The 20,837-nt window shown below is 41.1% G+C and overlaps 2 protein-coding genes and 1 long non-coding RNA gene across 4 annotated transcripts in view; 2 read left to right on the forward strand and 1 right to left on the reverse strand.

Moving 5' to 3' along the window:
* Positions 1–2,872, reverse strand: part of gatad2b (GATA zinc finger domain containing 2B) — a 74,884-nt gene extending 72,012 nt beyond the window's left edge. Inside the window, exon 1 of one of the 2 annotated variants that reach the window (XM_039819922.1) lies at positions 2,622–2,872. The gene's annotated coding sequence lies outside the window, so the exon portion shown is untranslated. The remainder of the gene's footprint in view (positions 1–2,621) is intronic. The other variant, XM_039819924.1, reaches the window with a different exon arrangement.
* A 7,409-nt stretch (positions 2,873–10,281) lies between these two features.
* On the forward strand, positions 10,282–13,211 carry LOC120571710. The gene is made up of 3 exons (XR_005641271.1): positions 10,282–10,369; positions 11,047–11,135; positions 11,512–13,211. It is a non-coding gene; the product is annotated as an uncharacterized LOC120571710 (long non-coding RNA).
* Positions 13,212–14,726: 1,515 nt separating this feature from the next.
* Positions 14,727–20,837, forward strand: part of LOC120571743 (gonadotropin-releasing hormone II receptor-like) — a 28,251-nt gene continuing 22,140 nt past the window's right edge. The window contains exons 1-2 of the mRNA XM_039820827.1: positions 14,727–14,934; positions 18,918–19,434. Coding sequence (XP_039676761.1) covers positions 18,919–19,434 — 516 coding nt within the window. The 5' untranslated portion in view covers positions 14,727–14,934; position 18,918. The remainder of the gene's footprint in view (positions 14,935–18,917; positions 19,435–20,837) is intronic.

Genomic DNA, 20,837 nt, shown 5'->3' on the forward strand with positions numbered 1-20,837 from the left:
AACGCTAAGCTGTTTCCAGGATTTGCTGTGACAAACATGGTCCAGAGTGAAAAACCAGTGTGTCACATGTCATAAAAACTGCCATTGCATCACATCATTCATAATGGGATGTTTGGGTCTACAGACTTTCATTTGAAGTAGCAGTCGCCATCACTCTCAACAGCGGTTTGTACATAAACACTGCAGAGATGATGCTGAAAAGAAGAACAATTATCCTACTTAAGGAGGTTTTCTGTCTCTGAACTTTACCTGCCATTTTTGTTCGTTTAGTCATAAATATTTCATGTTAAGCTACTTTAAGTCCTTGAAAGTCTAACAGTCAAAACTACATCAGCTGATTTCACTGAATATTTTTGCAGTTTGACTGCAAAGAATATTTTGTTTAGAAAAAGTGTCTCGAGTATATATTCTGTCAACCATTAATGTGTTTGTTTCAACTGTAAAGTGTCCCCTTGAGTACATATCTTTAAGCACAATTCTTCTTTAATAACTTTAAGGATTTTTTAAGGATTTCTTATTAAAAAATAAAAGTTTGTTTATGGTATGTGTTTATATTTTAAAATGAACATCAGCTGATCTTTCATTATCCCCATTATCAACATCGTTGATGTGCAGGGCCACATGGAAACTGCGGCCACAAAATGATGCAGAATCTTCCGCAGATCTCACACAAATGAAAAAAATAAAACTTAACATATCTCCACCGCGAACAAAATAACAGTAGAGACAGACTTTTATTTTGGATCACCACTAAAAACTGTAAAAAAATAAATCTGCAGATTCCATTTGGGTCTGGTGATATGGTAACTCTAAACTATATTAAAAAGGAGCACAAACAGTTTAAAACCCCTTCACAAGCCATTTCAAAGTCCTGGTACATGTTATAAACTAAAATTAGGCTAATCAAAATTGTCATTGTTTCAATAAGGACCTGCTAAAATTGTGATTAAAAACATGGAACCCTAATTGCACTGATTGCATATTCATCAAAAACTACGCTACAACACTCTAGAGGTTCTGTCATAACAGAATGGCAATTTTCATCTGCATGCTACTGGGGCTGCCATGGGACTCTGAGCTGGAAATAGGAAGAGGAAGGACTCCATCATTGAGAATACTACAGTTCATTCACACACTTCAACAGCAGGGACCTTTCATTCATACAGACCCACTATCACTATGTGAGTGGAGGGCTGAGTGTATCAAGGTCTGCCAACTTTTATCTCAGAACCAAAGGCTGTGGGGCTACTTTCCTTCCACGCTCAGATGGAGATTTGTAAAGTGAGCACAACATCCTAAATTCAGAGTTTCCTATATAAGGCACTCGGAATTGCTTTGTTGTGGAAATGTGCTATACAAAGAATGGTTTGCCTAGAGAAGACGGGACTAGAAACAAGCAGTTGAAAGCGATACACTGAGGAAAGTGAAAGGGATGGAGGTTTTCATGGCAAGAAGTGACGAAGCAATGACAACCAACGTCCTGCTGTCTGTCGATTTTTCATTTCAACAGACAGTTTTCCTGTGACGAAAACTTTTTATTGCCAAAGATTTTAGTATCCAAAGAACTTAAAATGAACCATTCCTGCATTTGTCTTGGAACATCATTTGACCATACACACCTCATCTCTTCACCTGATAGAACCACTCTCCATCTTAAAGACTGTACAGGCTATTCCAATTTAGTTAGGGACTATATGCCATCCAATCACAAAGACAGTGATAGCAGTCATATGTGGATCCATCTGCATGTGACTCATGTAAATCTTGAGGAGCGGTGCAGCAACTGAGGAAAGACCAATTATAATCAACAACACACAAAATGAGGTCCTTATACTGCAGAATAATAAGCAGCACACATTAAATATTGATTCCCGTTTGGTCTCGAACGTCATCTAGACATCTACCTCCGTTAATCCACCGCTCAGGAAACAACCAGCCGCTTGGCCTGAATAAAGCCTTGCCCTTACAGTAAAATGTTGGTTATGCTGTCAGGCGCCAGGCAGCCATTTAGGTGCATATGGAGCCAGTTGAGTCTTTACGTAAATGGCTGATGCATTTCAAATTTTTCTACCTAATTGCTGAGAGCCATCAGCGACCCCGGCCTCCTCATAGCGCATTTTTATCCGCCACCTCATACAGTTTTGCTTCATTAAAACCGATCTACCGTCTCATCTTATCCCGGTGCTCTTTAAATGAGCGTAAACAAGTATTTGGAGGACCCTGGCTCTTTCTCCAGTCTGTTAACCCCTAGAGACTCTGGATCAAACAATGAAACGGATTGGAGGCTTCCATCACAATGTTAGCCCAATATCTCCGTTAACAGTTCGGTTATTATCCAAACACAAACAGCAGGCTCGGATTTAGATAGCCAAAAATGTTTCTGCTGCGACTCCACACCATTAAATGTAAATGAACAGTTGGAGGCGACGGCTACTGGTCGCTAACATGTCAGCCTGCATCAATAAATAGCAAAGCCGAGCCGCTCTATTGTCTATCAGCAGATATCCACCGGGAGGAAAACGACACAACAACCCGCCGTGCTGCCGCCACATGAATCCCGCCGCTGCCATTTCAAAACACGTCCCGCCGGAGCCAGGCCTCGCGCACATCCTCGGACTCACCTGTGTCTCCTTTCCGCCTCAGTGTGTACCGTCTCCGGGTTCACGGTCCGGTCCTGACGCGCTGCAGCGGCTCCTTACCACCAGTCCCCGGCACCGGCAGGCAGCACTGAACCGCTGATTGGGCCTAGGCAGACGCTCACCCCCTCGGTGCAACCAGACAGACAGCTCATTGGTCGGCCAGTCACTCCGTGAAGCCCAGACAGACAGCTGAATGGCCGTTCGTTCCCCCAGCAGATCCAGACAGCCAGCGGATTGGTTCTCCGGCCCTTATCGCTGGAAGCACTCAGAGAGCTGATTAGTCGTTTATTTCCGCGGTGGCGACAGAGAGAGAGACCTGATTGGTTGGTAGTAATGTTGTCTGTGTCTGGATGGAGAGCCATGTTAACTCCAATGGGGCTACAGAATTTAAGAATCAATGTGTTCCTCATTAAAGTAACCGGGTCGTTATATGATTTCTACATGAATTATTTTACGTGGAGTAAACCGGTTTCCTTGATTGGAGTCAGGAATTAAGAGAAGCATATGGTTGCTACATAGCCTACATTTTTAAACCTTCCTTCTTGCAATACCTAGTTCCTAGTGGGTTTCTATGCACGCATGTGCATGACAAAGACCCAAGACAGGGCAAACAGAGCTGTGACAGCAGTGCAGATGGCTGATAAGAAACGTCATTATGTGCGCTGTAAAGCAGCCGTCGGTAGACTACTGTCTGTCTCATACAGGCTACGGCTGGAGTCTGTCAGCTCTCAGTGCGCCGCACAGTCCCAATTTTCTGACAAAGAAAAGTCTTGAGCCTGCGGCGTCGTGTCACTTCCAGTGTGCCACGGACCACGGTTTAAACCCACTGCCAGGGGAGGAATGTGATCACTGATCAGCTGTCCTGTCCGCAACTGCGGGTTTTACTAGATGGTTTATTGCAGTGCAAGTAAATGCGTTCTCCTGCTTTAACCTTCCCATACTACAGGTCTGTGTACGCATAGACCGCGTGAACGATCTGAACAACTTGGCATGCAAAGAATCAGGCCGACCGTCTCAGAATGGTTCGTATAGGCTACCTATTGTCATTTATCTTAGCCTGTAGCTGTTATAGCCGCTCGTTAAAATTCACTGATGGCTTTGTCTCGCGATGTCGTGATACAACTTGAAATGTCAATTTGAGATTTGTTTTTACATAGATGTTGCCACTTGTGAAGAAACAATGGAAAGCCATGTTGATGTCGGTGGACTTGCTGACCTACTTTGCATATTGACAATAACATTAATTATCATCTACTTGGCATCGGACATTTTTTTACTCCCATTTTTTTTGAATCACCTACTGTAAGTGAATACACCCATGCTAAAGATGACTAAAAAGAGGAATAAAATACAATCTTTTGGGAATTGATCTTAATGCCTTAATTAAAAAAAAGAAGGAAAAAGCCAACCTTTAAGGACACCAATTTTCGTTGTGAATAAATAATGTATCACAAATAAATAAATGTTCTTCCTTAAAATACAGGGGGCATAAGTCAGTACACCCCTATGTTAAATTCCCATAGAGGCAGGCAGATTTTTATTTTTAATATTATTATAATATATGTTATTTCATGGATCCAGGATACTATGCATCCTGACAAAGAGATAATAGCGAGATGATCTTATGGAAAGTACCCCATGCCAATCTGTAGGTATGGTGAAGGGTATGTGATGATGTGGGGGGGCTATTTTAATTCCAAAGGCCAATGGAACTTTATCAGGATGCATAGTATCCTGGATCCATGAAATAACTGGCCTTTTAAAAATAAACCTCTGCCTGCCTCTATGGGAATCTAACATAGGGGTGGACTGACTTATGCCCCCTGTATTTTAAGGAAGAACATTTATTTATTTACGATACATTATTCATTCACAATGAAAATTTGTGTCCTTAAAGGTTGGATTTTTCCTCTTTTTTTTAAATTAAGGCATTAAGATCAATTTCCAAAAGATGTTTTTTTTTATTCCTCTTTTTAGTCAACTTTAGCATGGGTGTATTCACTTATGCTGAGCACTGTACCTAGGCAATGCCAACTATAGGTGATCCTTTTGCTTTTTTTTTATTTTAGCCCTGGCATGGAGCAGGGATTGTGTAGGTTACTGGTAGGCCTACAGTAGCCTATTGTAATATTTCTGTGCTTGTCATGTGGTTCATATGTGACTCTGTTTAGGCCTAAATTAGGATCAAAATCATTCCCAGCTTATTTATGAAATAGAAAGCAGTGTATTCCCCATGTTTTTCACTTTCTGGTAAACTCCATTGTGACCTGCAGGTAGGACATTATCATCTGGAGACACAGTAGGCCATGCTGTAATACACATTTTAATAACCTTGGTTTCAGGCTGTACACTGAATGAAGTTAGAATGTGCAGTAGCAACTGTTCATATTGACTACTACGGAGACTGAGCCCTCTGGTGGCTTCACAGGTTTTAACATCACTTGTTAGAAAGGGCTACAGCATCAATCGTCTTGCTTTTGTTCATAGATAAATAGTCTTTATTGTCCACTGGGGAAATTTGTCTTCACAGTCTGGACAGGGCCTCACAAATATACATACACACAAGGGCGGAGGTTTTGTTTCAACAGTAGGGGGGGCATTATATCTTGGGGGGGGGCATCCCCCAAAACATTTAGAGCATCAAGCACTTCATTTCCTGCATTCTGGGTAACATTTTCTGCAACAATTCATGGTGCAAATGTTTTTTTTTATGTTAAGGAAATTATTCTTCATCTGTATTGTTCAAAACTTTCTGCACATTCAAATCATCATTACGTGTTTTGGGATGTTTTTATTTTTTTTAGGAATCATGTACATCTTAACAACAAATCTGTTAGAGAATGAGACCTTGTTGAAGCCAGAAACTCCAAACTTTAAATCTACATAAGTCTATCTTTTATTTTTTCACGCTCCTGTTGTGTTCTTTAACTGTATGGCATGTCCCCTGCCTCTCCCCTGAAATCTACGCTTATGCATAAACATACAGTAAACGTTTACACTTTCACCCCAAACGCCCTATAATGCACAGTTCCCTCCAGTCCGTTCCACTGACACCCCCTTGTGCACAATATACACAACATATAAATAACACACACATAATAGTCACAGCTGGGTGCTTCATTTAAGGGTGATATGGCAGAAGGCACAGAAACTCCTACTAGAGCGCAGTGGTGCAATGTAACTAAGTACATTTACTCAAGTACTACAAGTACTGTACTTTACAAATCTGTATTTTTGCAAACAAAACCCATGTAGTTAGTAAAATACGTTTTATCATACATTAAAATACCCAACAATATAACGGCCTACAAGTCCAGCTGAAATGATTAGCCGTTTAAACACACAGCTGATTGACAGAACAGTTTGGATCCTTTCCAGTTTCTAAAATGGGAGGATTTTTCTACATTGAGTGCTTTTACTTTTAATACTTTAAGTACATTTTCCTGATGATACTTACATACTTTTACTTAAGTAACATTTCCAATGCAGGACTTTTACTTGTAACATTGTGGTATTAGTGCTTTTACTTAAGTAGTAGTAGTAAATAGTAAAGGATCTGAATCCTTCTTCCACCGCTGGTGTAGGGGACCCGTCACCAGGCCAAGGACCTGTATCTGTGTCCTGATGGGAGCAGTGTGGAGAAGGGGGAGATGGGATGACTGGGGTCATGTGCAATCGTCCGTGCTTTGCAGTTGCTGGCTTTGCTGTTGAGGTCTGATAGGTTGAGGGTGGGAAGGCCAAATCATTTTTGTTGCAACATGGGTGATGTGAATTAGTTTGTTTCTGTTGGTGGAAGTTAACATGTTGAAGAAACAGGAACAGTTGAGGAGAATGGGTTGGAGTATGCTCTTATACAGTAGTAGTAGGTGACAGGGGGTGAAAAGAAAGGAAAGAAAGAAAGAAAGGTCTTTCATTGTATACAGTACAGGCCAAAAGTTTGGACACACCTTCTCATTCAATGCGTTTCCTTTATTTTCATGACTATTTATATTGTAGATTCTCACTGAAGGCATCAAAACTATGAATGAACACATGTGGAATTATGTACTTAACAAAAAAGTGTGAAATAACATGTCTTATATTCTAGTTTCTTCAAAGTAGCCACCCTTTGCTCTAATTACTGCTTGGCATTCTCTTGATCAGCTTCAAGAGGTAGTCACCTGAAATGGTTTTCCAACAGTCTTGAAGGAGTTCCCAGAGATGCTTAGCACTTGTTGGCCCTTTTGCCTTCACTCTGCAGTCCAGCTCACCCCAAACCATCTCGATTGGGTTCAGGTCCGGTGACTGTGGAGGCCAGGTCATCTGGTGCGGCACTCCATCACTCTCCTTCTTGGTCAAATAACCCTTACACAGCCTGGAGGTGTGTTTGGGGTCATTGTCCTGTTGAAAAATAAATGATGGTCCAACTAAACGCAAAGCGGATGGGATGGCATGTCGCTGCAGGATGTTGTGGTAGCCATGCTGGTTCAGTACGCCTTCAATTTTGAATAAATCCCCAACAGTGTCACCAGCAAAGCACCCCCACACCATCACACCTCCTCCTCCATGCTTCATGGTGGGAACCAGGCATGTAGAATCCATCCGTTCACCTTTTCTGCGTCGCACAAAGACACCGCGGTTGGAACCAAAGATCTCAAATTTGGACTCATCAGACCAAAGCACAGATTTCCACTGGTCTAATGTCCATTCCTTGTGTTTCTTGGCCCAAACAAATCTCTTCTGCTTGTTGCCTCTCCTTAGCAGTGGTTTCCTAGCAGCTACTTGACCATGAAGGCCTGATTCGCGCAGTCTCCTCTTAACAGTTGTTCTAGAGATGTGTCTGCTGCTAGAACTCTGTGTGGCATTCATCTGGTCTCTAATCTGAGCTGCTGTTAACTTGCGATTTCTGAGGCTGGTGACTCGGATGAACTTATCCTCAGCAGCAGAGGTGACTCTTGGTCTTCCTTTCCCTGGGCGGTCCTCATGTGAGCCATAGTTTCGTAGCGCTTTGATGGTTTTTGCGACTTGGGGACACATTCAAAGTTTTCGCCAATTTTTCAGACTGACTGACCTTCATTTGTTAAAGTAATGATGGCCACTCGTTTCTCTTTACTTAGCTGATTGGTTCTTGCCATAATATGAATTCTAACAGTTGTCCAATAGGGCTGTCGGCTGTGTATCGACCTGACTTCTGCACAACACAACTGATGGTCCCAACCCCATAAATAAGGGAAAAAATTCCACTAATTAACCCTGACAAGGCACACCTGTGAAGTGAAAACCATTTCAGGTGACTACCTCATGAAGCTCATTGAGAGAACACCAAGGGTTTGCAGTGCTATCAAAAAAGCAAAGGGTGGCTACTTTGAGGAATCTAAAATATAAGACATGTTTTCAGTTATTTCACACTTTTTTGTTAAGTACATAATTCCACATGTGTTCATTCATAGTTTTGATGCCTTCAGTGAGAATCTACAATGTAAATAGTCATGAAAATAAAGAAAACGCATTGAATGAGGTGTGTCCAAACCTTTGGTCTGTACTGTACATGGTATGTATTTAGGTATAATGTTCATTTTATGTTATGGATCCTCAATAATATCAGTTGAACACATTTGATTATATTAAACTTGTGTTGCTCCTGTGACCCATGTTGGTTGCACTTTCTAATAAGGCAATTTCAATTCAGTTTTTATTTTCATGTACCAGAATAATCCACTCCGTAGTAGTAGTAGTAGTGCTTTTTCTGATACTGCTTTTTCCGATAATCCTATGTAATTACATTACAAACAAATTACAAACAAACAATACAAGACAGTCTGTTAATCAAGTGTACTGCTGTAGAGTCTGTAGAGTTTTTTTTTTTTAATGTAAATGGACTGCATTTATAAAGCATTTTCTAGTCTTAATACCATTCACCATTGACACACACATTCATACACGGAGGCTGCCATACAAGGTGCTGCTCATTAGATAAACATTCTCACACATTCCCACGCTGCATCGGGAGCATTTAGGCTTCAGTGTCTTGCCCAAGGACACTTTGACATGGGACTCCACTTTGAGGTTGGAAAATGCACCCACTGAACTTGTGATCTGACTACAGCAAAGACAACGTGGCCAGTATTGACAGCAAAATAGGCTACAGAATATTTCGTTCTGTATTGACAGGTGCAATATATTTTTTTTAAATTACATTTATATCTGCGTTCATGTCAAAACCTAGAGACTTTCAAACATCAACATGTCATTTATTAAATGTATTCGTGTCAAAATGACATACAAACATCATTTTGTATTCTATTTTGCCTTGAAACGCTTCCAACACACACACAAACACACACACACACACACACACACACACACACACACACACACACACACACACACACACACACACACACACACACACACACACACACACCTTGTTAAAATCATACGCTGGACGCTTTAGTAGTCTTTCTACATGGGTTTAGTTAATGATCGGGCTATAAAAAGACCACATGGGCTATGTAACCACTGACAACCAGGACAATTTCATAGTGGTTGGTGTAAACCGGGTCATTTTAGCGTCCCGACAGGCTTTTTTTGGGACTTGTGACACGCAACTCAAAATCGGTCAAACCGGGACGTTTGGTCACCCTAAACAAAATCCATGTAGGTTATTAAGAATTTAATAACATTTCTAACTGCTGATTTGATCGCCCTTTGACATACAACATTATGTATGTAGTATGGAATAGTTCAAGTTTCAAGTTTTATGCGTTATATGTACAAATGCACTATCTGTGTGTGTGTGTGTGTGTGTGTGTGTGTGTGCGCGTGCGTGCATGCGTGTGTGTGTGTGTGTGTATGTGTATGTTTGTGTGCGTGCGTGAGTGCGTGCATGCGTGTGTGTGTGCGTCTGTCTTTGAAATATCTCCTGAAAGGCTCATCCAATCTACTTCACACTTGGTTTCCTTTTGCTTAGAGGAAACTCAATAAAAATGCATTTTTGCCAACACTACATCTTGTAGGAACTATATCGTATTAAGTTGCTGTGAGCTGTAAATTCACCACTTCTTCCTTTTCACTCAGACTCAGCCACTATGCTTACCCTGAGTCCAGTTGTTTAAGTGTGCTGTTAACTTATAACACTAATAACAGTATCATCAGCAAAATACCCCCGCGAATCAAATCCATACTTCAACGTTAACTGGTAAGCCACTAAACCTGTTTGGAAACACCTCTGCTGAAGTGTTAAATTTGTTAACAATAGGCTATATGATGAGACGAGACAGCACTGCCGTCTGCTGACTGTGGTGATATCAACATGCAATATTGTTGACGAAAATGACCATATTACTGTAAAATGTAGTTTTAATGTGCTCTCCCTCTCTCAAGCAGCACACACACTCACATTCCGGAGCCGACTGACTACTTCTTTGTGAGTCCGTCTCTCTCATCGGTCTGGTTCTGGTGGTTGATTAACCCAGACATGTGCTGATTGCTCTCATAACGAGCCGGATTGGGTGGTGCACGGCGCACTGCCATCAGTCCATGAGACAACTGTCTGTGATTACTCCAAATTTTATTGTTTTTTATGCCTTTGTTTTAGAGAGAGAGGGGGACTGACATGCAGCAAAGGGCCGCAGGTCGGAGTCGAACCCGGGCCCGCTGCGCCAAGGAGTAAACCTCTATATATGGGTGCCCGCTCTACCAACTGAGCTCTCCGGGCGCCTGATTACTACACTTTTTAATTGTGACATTTTGTGAGTACATTCTGAATCTGCAACGTTCTCTGTCAGGTAAATGTAGTAGTGGCCTACAATGTTTTCCTCTGAAGTAGGAGTAGGCCTGGCCTACACAAAAAGTCAGTAGTAGGCTATACAGTGGAGTTGCATATTAAGTGATTTGGGGTCTTTCTGTAAGTCATTTTGGGGTACAGTGGTTCAGGAGAAAGCTTCAAGCAGCAATACCACAGGTCAAGCAATCGGCCCATTCCAAACAGGAACATTTAGAACAGGCACTGTACTAGGACATTAAAAACAGGAGTGTGTGTGGCTCAATAGCAGCAATCATGTTGATACTGCATTTTATGTAAATAAGTCTATTCATATAGCACATTTTCATAAACAGAGGCAATTCAAAGTGCGTTACAAAAAATATACAAAAAGAATATAGAAAATTAAAAGAATAAAAAGTGTATAAAAGGTACAAAAACAACAAGAGTTCACATCATTTTAGTGCAACTTACCAGCTGCAATTAAGGCAGAGTTTACCAGACAGTAGAGGCAAACATAAAAGTTGTTTGCCTTTTTTCTTTAATGGACAGATTTGGGGCAGATCTAATGTATTCTATAAGTATATTTCAATTAAGATGTGCTACAATTTTCAGCTTTTCTCCTTTGGCACAAAAGACAATTATCTTAGTCTTATCTTTGTTTAGTTGCAGGAAATCTTGGCACATCCAGTCATTGATTTGGGCAATGCACATACCCAGTGATTCTATGGGGGCAAAGTCACTCAATAGGAGAGGTATGTATAATTGAGTGTTGTCTGCATAGTTAGTAGATATAAAAACTAAACTTCTTTAGTCATCGCACATTTCTCATGTATGATTCATATGAGAGGAACAATTGATATGTATGTGTTTATATACATACACACACACACACACACACACACACACACACACACACACACACAAACACACACACAAACACACAGCCAGCCTATATGCAAACGGAAGTAATGTACAGTATGTGTTTATTTGCATACAGGGCGAGGAAGTGAGATTTGATCACAAGCAAGCAATCTCTTCTTCTCTCCCCGTCTCTCCCCCTCTCTCCCTCTGTCTCTCTACCCTCTCTCTCCCCCCTCTCTCTCCTTTTTCTGTTTTGAATTTAATCAGTGCTTCTCGAAGTCAAGGATGCTTCCTTAGTAGGACAGATCTTTCCAAGTTGGGTCCTACAGAGGCTAGGCAAGACTCCTTCCTTGCATTCGTAGAGCACGTAAATGGGACAGGCAAGCCGTAGCATCATTGAAAAGGTCCCGCCTTAAATTCCACGCTGCAATTCAAAACACTGGACGAAAATGGACGTGGCACTGTTAACTATGTGAGATGGAGAAGTAGCATCGGCGTCAGTCTGCTTACAGAAGGAGGAGAATGTTCTGTCGGCAACTTTGCCAACAACGTGGGATGGTAAATGTTAAAACACGAATGTAGGATGAATAAGTAACGTTACACAATAGGCTAACGTTAGCTCCCTGCATAATTCAGCAGGCAAACTAATACACGAAGAGACCAGGGATCACACATGGCTATCCTCAAAATAAGCAAGAGGCTCTGCTTCTGGCTGTCTGAGTATGTAGAGACCATTCCCTTCAGAATAAAGGAGGAGATAAAAAAACAAATGACAATGAGTCCTCTGCAGAACATAGCAGAAGTTCCGCCTTATTTTCTGCTGAGCACGTGTAGACTTGAGTCACATGACTTGACCAATGACTTGTGGCTTCACTTGGACTTTAGCCTTGTGACTTGCAATGACTTAACATCCTCCCAAAGTTATAAAAAAAATGTGTACTGCAAATTAACTTTTCATTTTCAAAAAATATTTATTTTACCAGGACAATCCACTCAGTATCAACCCTGCTTTCTGCGGAGTCCTGGGTAGCAATCATACATTAAAAAAAAACCCCACAACATTAAAGTTCTCTGAATAACAAAAGGCGTGCGTCAGGGGTCAGTCTTGGGACCACTGCTATTCATTCTCTATATATCAATAACATTGATCATAACGTGTCTAATGTCAGATTTCATTTTTATGCTGATGACACTGTACTGTATTGCTCTGCACCCACCGCATACCAGGCCCTCTACCAGTTACAACTTGTTTTTAACACAGTTCAACAGAATCTTTATGATTTAAAACTTTTTTAAATGCTGACAAAACTAAAGTCATGCTTTTTCAAATTTAAAATCCAAACCACCAAAACTGCCTTTAATCCTCACTTCCCAGGATATGAAAATTGAATTGCATATTCAGCAGCTGGCAAAAAGATTAAAACTTAATCTAGGTTTTTATTTCAGGATCAAATCTTGCCTCTCTCTACCATAGTCAATCTCTACTTGACTATGGTGATGTTTTATACATGCATGCTTCATCTTAAAAGGTACATGCACTGGACACTGTATACCATGGAGCTCTGAGGTTCATCACTGGTATGAAAGCCCTCACTCACCATTGTGAACTGTGTGAACGTGTTGGATGGTCTTCTCTATCAACACAGAGACTTCAACACTGGCATATCTTCATATGCAAGGCTATTTTAGGTCTCCTTCCATCCTACCTTCTGACCTACAGTATATCAGTGTAAATAGTACCGGGACTTACAATCTTCGTTCCCAGGATCTTTTCCTTCTGTCTGTTCTAAAGGTTACATCTAAACTGGGGAATAAGGCGTTTAAGTTTGCTGCTCCCTCTACCTGGAATAAATAACAGGAATCCATTAAACTTAATGAGCTGGTCTCATTGGTCGCTTTTAAGAGGATGTTGATTGACTTGGAGGCAGTCACATCTGGCTGTAGATGTTTTGCCTGATGTGTTTAGGGTTGTGGTTGTCTTTGAAGATTTGCTGTTTCAGTTGTTTTATGTTTCTAGTGTTTTTGTGTAGTTGGGTTTGTATGTACTGTATGTGTGGTTGTACTGCTGCCTGTTGTGGCCAGGACACTCTTGAAAAAGAGATTTTTAATCTCAGTGAGTCTCTTCCTGGTAAAATAAAAAAATAAAACAACAAGACAACAATTGACACACTGTTTTTAAAATGTTTCGTTCGCCATGGCCTCCGTTGTATGTCATTTAGTGTGAAAATTTAAAATAAATAGAGTTAGAAAAACAACAAGACAACTAAGAACATATTATTTGATTTTAGGATTCAAAACTTTTGAATTAAGGATTCAAAACATTTTATTCAAGAATTCAAAGGTTATTTTTCACAAACACAAGTAATATATGTGGCGAAAACCAATGTGACATGCTGCTAAGGTTGTGCTCAGGCCCGGACTGGAGTGGCCTGGTCAGCTTATTGGCCCGGAGGAGTGTCTGCTTTTAACCTGACGGTATGATCTCTGCCCTAAATACATTCATGAAGGCATGTTGTCACATCTCGACCTTTAAAAATTGCTATTCAGAAACAAAGAGCCCCAAAATGCAGTCCTTTTGATGGATAAATTTAATCAGGTACTCAAACCATCAAATACTGCACTAGCCTATATTTAGCCTGCATTGAAGGCATCACATAAAGCACATTTAATGGAATCCATATAGCCTGATCTGGTAAGCACTTACTAAGTATGAGCATGTCAATGGGCTGTGGTACTTTTATCTAGTATAGGGCTATATCTTGAACAAAATGTTTTACATTTGGAATGTCCATTGCTGTATTGATTAGATTAGATAGACTTTATTGATCCCAAATTGGGAAATTTGTGCTACAGTGCTACAGCAGCAAAATATCAACGCACACATACGGAATATACAAGAAATAATAAATAGGATAGAATACAAGAACAAATATTAAAAAAATAAAGATAAAAAAATACAAAGGAAAGAATGTAGAAACGTATATACAAGTTAGGAATACAAAAAAATGTACAACTACTTAAATATTATTTATAAAGATGTAAGTAAAAACCTATGTTTGTGCAAGTTGCACTTAATTAGATCCCATGGATTATAGAATGGAAGGATACAATGCAGATTTTTATTTATCTATTTATATATTTCATGCATATGCTCTTTTGACACTGAAAAGTCAAATAATAACAAGGACAGTCATACACAGTTCAGAATACTGACAGGAACTAAGGTCAGTCAAAGCAGGCAGGTAAAGAATGTTGTAGTTGCAGAGACACCGTGAAAAGTAGCGCTCCTGTCCTCACCTCTGCACCAAGAGCCCATATTGTACTACTGGAAATTTCCCAGGATGTGTCTCTCACACAAAGGTGGCTACCGCTGCAACACCATGCACGTCACACGCCTCAATTATCCAATTGGCATCGATTCCTGTGGCTCCTTGTTAACGCGGCATAGACACGCGCTGTAGAAGGCACTGTGTGCGCGTTCTGGCGGGCTGATGGAGCGAGCAGAAGGATGCGGTAAAATAGAGAAACCCCGATTCGGTTAAATAGGTTGATCAGATAGTGAAAGTGTGCCTGCGGAACAGCCGGAGGAAAGAGAGCAGGCAAAGTGATGCTTCAGCACGTTGGACAGCTCCGCTCTGCTCCTCTCTGCATCTGATCACCAGGAGCCTGGCTCACACCATTCTTCTCCAGGTAAGAATACTGCTGCGTGTGTCGTTGGAGTTCAAAGTACTAAAGTGTGCTAATAAATATGGTTTAGTGCGTTTAAGTCAGTATGAGTGTGTGCAGGCCGGCGAGTACGGGGTGAGGGCGCGTCTCCCCCCAATGTCGATGTAATGCAGTCTAAAATAGGAGATGAGAATATGGAAAAAGTGAAAGAAAGAGCAGAATGCATACTTTCACAACGTCATTCTAAAGAGGAGAGTTCTGTTGGTTTTATTGCGTGACGTTAACATCGTGTTCGTGTTAGGATGCGTGTACGTTTGAGCGGGCTTAAAGAAGACAGAGCCCTACTGCCTGGACTGAGTTCTTTGGTGCAACGACACATGCAGAGGTGCAGTGGTCTACCAGCAGAGGGCGCCCCTGCGCCGCCTTCCACTGACCAGACCAGCGTTCTGTGCATGTGGTGGCTAAATGCAATATACCTTACATTACTGCTTATCACCTTACAAAGCATGATGTCTGTTGGCTCATTTTTCTCAGTTTGTTCTCTGAAGCAGTCATTAGCTTCTATACATTAAAACAGTTCAAACCCCACACACTGGCAAAGTTGAAACTTGCCACTGATGTCACAGTGACATTAGATCTCTATAGGAAGGAGGAGGAGGTCAACTGGAAAGATCTGAGAGGAAAGCCTTCATGACGTGTTGTGCATCTCTGTTTGACATAACACCAACATCTAGATATGTTGCTTTTGGTAATGTAGTGAAAATCAAGACTTTCTGAAGTAAGTGGCAACTCTTTATAGCTCTGCCTCAAGGTATGCATACTGGGTATTAAAGAGGAGTTTCCACATTACTTTTGCACACACGTCTCCTACACAAGTTTAATACCTAATCCAGCCTTTTCTACAGCACTAAGAAACAAACGTTATTAGTTTGATAAAATATGGGATTTTTAATCATGAGCCACAGCCTAGATGTGGGCCTGTTTGGGCTTGCACATGAAAAGGTAAAATACATTTGTGAAATGTAATGCTTATGGAGCTGATTGTTTAACTTTTTTAAAGAGATTATATATTGTAATTGTAAAACAAGTTGTGAACATAATATTGACATATCATAGCAAAACAGTTGCTTATTACCACATCCAGCAGGTACGGCACAAGATTATTCATCAAGAGTAGTGTCCACATGATGATTGTATGTGCTGAAAACAACACTATGAGAGTGGTGGTAGTGAACTTGAACAGTAAAGTTGTGGATGCGCTGCAACTTATACAAAAACATGTGCAATGCAAATATAGAAAATACTGGTTTATTTGGTTGTGTTGTCTGTATTAAGCTGTGTTGTGTGTATTTGGTTGTTCTGTCTACGTTAGGTATCGCAATACACACTCACACACACTGGTAAGAGCCAGTGAGGTTTAACCATTTATCCAGCTGATTTAAATAGTTACTTTGTTGGGTTAACTTGAACAGTTAACTTGAATTTTTTTTTTTTCTTCAAGTTGTTTGCTTTTTTTTGCGGGGTGCTAAATCTTCTCCCAAGTAGATTGTCATTGATTTAAAGAAATGCAAACAAGTCAGTCGTATCCTAGAATGTATTGTCAGATACTGTAGGTCTGGCAATGTAAATATATACTATCTATCTATATATATATATATATATATATATATATACATAGTACAGGAACCATTCACCATTCACACACACATTCATACACTGTGGCCACTGTATCTGCTCATCAGATACACACTCACATGTGTGCACAGCATCGGGGGCAACTCGGGGTTCAGAGTCATGCCCAAGATGAGGACTGCAGGGCCAGGGATCGAACCACCAACCTTCCACCTGCCACCTTCCGATTGGCAGGCGACCACTCTACCACAGAGCCACAGGCGCCCCTGAGAGACTACTCAGTGGCTAACCCTGCCACTTTAACCTGCAGCAGCAGGCAGGACATGGGAAATTGGCTTGGGTCTTGAGGAGTTGTAGCATTGGTTTACCGACCCAAAAAACTGTACACATCCCGCACTGCTACGTTTACAGCTATAGTGTTACTGCTAACTTCTTACTCACTGACACACACTCACCTACCTCTCTCTCTTTTCTCTCTCTCTCTCCACTGCACACTCGCTAACGTGTGGGCTGACATGTTTGCGTTTAGGCTGCTTGCTAGTGCTAGTACCTTGCTCCTGATATTGTTTGTAACTTCTGGATGGCGGTTTTTCATATGAGAGATCAAATTGGTGGTGGTGAAGGATTTGACCCAGCATCCTCCTTGCATTACCTCGACCTTGCAGGTAACGCATATTGCAATTTGCCTGTTCTCTTGTCACCGTGACAGTTTCAGAACGACATTAGCAACTCGGTAATTTCATCCAATCATTTCTAAAAGTATAAAATTAAAGATCGAGCTTTAACCACTACAAAGAATACCAGAAAAAAAAAACATATATGCATCCAAAATAATGCACAATTTCCAAGATATGATAAATATGAAAAGGTTAACCCTCCTGTTGTCCTCGGGTCCAATTTTGATCCATTTTCAAAAAGTTTCTATATCAGAAATGTGGGTTTCTTTCAACCAAATTGTCAAAAAATAAATAACATGGATGGTTCCATATACAACGCTCCTCACATGTAAATAAATGATCAGTTCACTACTTTCATTGAATTTGGGTGTTTTATTCAATTATATAGCATGTAAAAAAAAACTGATACAAGAACCTTGAAAAAAGTGACAAAAAATTGCATTCAAAAAGTACCAGAAATTAACAATTGTAACACATTGTCTAAATATATCCAGCTATTTGCAAAACATATCTTGTAAAAGCAATTTATTTGATACCATAACCTTTGATTAAATTATTACAACTATTACTACTGTTATAGTCTCGTATTACCACACCTATCTCCACAGCGCTGCGGAGGAAGGTCTGGCTAGTCCACACAACATTCCTGGATAGGAGATAAAACAGTCAGGGGTTGTTTGCACATCTTTAAACCAATCCCAATCATCTTGGGCGGCGCCAAGCGAGCATGGCTCTTCAAAATAGTCTCAGGAAGGAACTTGTTCTGGTGGAACATTTGCACCCTGCAAAAGAAAACTCCACATCCAATATTAAATGAGGTTAACTGTTGACACAATACTGTAACGTGAGCTATTTAAATCAGCCGATCCATGGTTAAACCTCATTGGCTCTTACCAGTGTATCTCCGTGTGTACTTCGTCCACAGCAATCCCAACAATCAGTCCCAAAATGTCCCAGTTAGAGAGAAAATGACCTAAACATATTCTTTATAAATCTTTACAATCATTCCCTGAAAGAACCAAGCAGAGCAGTCTTGTTGCACCATCCACATTTACTTCAAAACTTGCCATTCTCAGCGTGTAACGTTGCTCAGTGGTTCCGGTTAATTTTGCTCCATGTGAGCAAACTTAAAGAAAGCGGAACGTGAGCGACATCCCGCGGAATTTCCAGCAGCACCAGAAACTATCCTGTAAATGAACTGCCGTCGGTATAGACTTCTACTATTATTAACCCTATATGAAAATCATTACAACTGTTTGCAGACATTTTGACTACAACCCTCTGTAGAAAATGAAGCTACAAGCTGTTGTCTAAAAAGATTAACAAGGCTGTATGTATGACCTGTAAACTCAAACAAACAAAATGAAAAACAGTATTTAATTCAGGAAGTCTAATTTCAGTGTCTACTGTATGAGTGAGCAAGAAGATTTGCAACAAAACAATCGTGAGATGTAGTTTTTCTAGTTGGCCTGGTGGTGTTTTCATTCTGTGAACCACTGAAAACATTTGCAAGTACCTCAGAAGCTTTGTCTCACTGAGATTGCTTGCATGTGAAGAATGACATCACTGGTTTATGCCATAATAATGTCAGTGGCCGTGTGCCTGTCAATCATAACAAAGCATTTTAAGAGGTGATTTTAATGATCATTATGCTTGTTTGTGTCAGTGTAAAATCATTGTGTTCTCCCTCTGCTATAGGATGTCAGGAAACCTGTCTCTGTGGGTTTCTACTCCTACAGATCCTTTAGAAAATGGCCTGCTGAACTCATCTGCTCCACCCTGGGAGGCTCCATCCTTCACTGTGGCTGCCCGCTGCCGTGTAGCAGCCACCCTGGTGCTGTTTGTCTTCGCCGCTTGCAGTAACCTGTCAGTCCTGATCAGTGTGTGCTGGGGGCGAGGTTATCGCCTAGCAGCACACCTCCGCCCGCTCATCGCCAGTTTGGCATCAGCTGATCTGGTGATGACTTTTGTGGTCATGCCACTGGATGCCATATGGAATATTACAGTGCAGTGGTATGCTGGGGATATGATGTGTAAGCTACTGTGTTTTCTCAAGCTATTTGCCATGCACTCAGCAGCATTCATACTGGTGGTGGTAAGTCTGGACCGCTATCGGGCCATCCTTCATCCTCTGGATTCGCTCGATGCTGGGCTCAGGAACAGACGCATGCTTCTGGTGGCCTGGACTCTGAGCCTGCTGCTGGCATCTCCACAGGTACAGTAGGTTCTAGGTTACACACTGAGCCCTAAGGCCTCTATCATTACTATCAGCTAGTGCTATATATATATATATATATATATATATATATATATATATATATATATATATAGCACCATGTAATGTAACATTAACTTATAACAATAACTTATTTAAGGCTGCATCTGTGTTTTTCAGACAACGGCAGCTACAGTCTGGTGTTATAATCCTCTCCAGTGAAATACAGACACTCTTTTACACCGTTTAGCTGTCAGCATTTTAACCGTGTTTACTCCAGCTGCTAGCTGACGGTAGGCTAACGTTACCTGCTGTCGAGTGTAGTGTTAACTAGCTGACGGTAGGCTAACGTTACCTGCTGTCGAGTGTAGTGTTAACTAGCTGACGGTAGGCTAACGTTACCTGCTGTCGAGTGTAGTGTTAAATAGCTGACGGTAGGCTAACCTTACCTGCTGTCGAGTGTAGTGTTAACTAGCTGACGGTAGGCTAACATTACCTGCTGTCGAGTGTAGTGTTAAATAGCTGACGGTAGGCTAACGTTACCTGCTGTCGAGTGTAGTTTTAACTAGCTGACGGTAGACTAACGTTACCTGCTGTCGAGTGTAGTGTTAACTCGCTAACGGTAGACTAACGTTACCTGCTGTCGAGTGTAGTGTTAAATAGCTGACGGTAGGCTAAAGTTACCTGCTGTCGAGTGTAGTGTTAACTAGCTGACGGTAGGCTAACGTTACCTGCTGTCGAGTGTAGTGTTAACTAGCTAACGGTAGGCTAACGTTACCTGCTGTCGAGTGTAGTGTTAACTAGCTAATGGTAGGTTAATGTTACCTGCTGTTGAGTGTAGTGTTAACTAGCTAACGGTAGGCGAACGTTACCTGCTGTCGAGTGTAATGTTAACTAGCTAACGGTAGGCTAACGTTACCTGCCGTCGAGTGTAGTGTTAACTAGCTAACGGTAGGCTAACGTTACCTGCTGTCGAGTGTAGTGTTAACTCGCTAATGGAAGGCTAACGTTACCTGCTGTCGAGTGTAGTATTTACTAGCATCCGTTTTCGGAGCATCAGAGAGAAGCACAGACATTTAAGTGGCACCTAAATAAGGCACCGAAATCCGCGTTGCTATTCGGTCCGGTAGATACCGGTCGTTAAGGCACCGGTGCTGTATTAGCACCGGGTCTGTGCAGGTGCGGTGGATCGCATACAAACCAATAAGGTGTCAGAATGGTATATCTTTATACTTCTCATCCAACCACAATCAAATTCACTCTCTCCGGATGGAGGGATTTATCTGGATAGGGTTTTTGTTTTGTGTGTTTTTTTGAACGATGACAAGCCGGAATGAAAACAAGCCGAACTGAAATAGGAGTAACGAGGCTATTTTTAAAATGTAAGGAGTAGAAAGTAGCCA

This window comes from Perca fluviatilis, chromosome 13 (assembly GCF_010015445.1).
Source record: "Perca fluviatilis chromosome 13, GENO_Pfluv_1.0, whole genome shotgun sequence".
NCBI classification, from domain to species: Eukaryota; Metazoa; Chordata; class Actinopteri; order Perciformes; family Percidae; genus Perca; species Perca fluviatilis.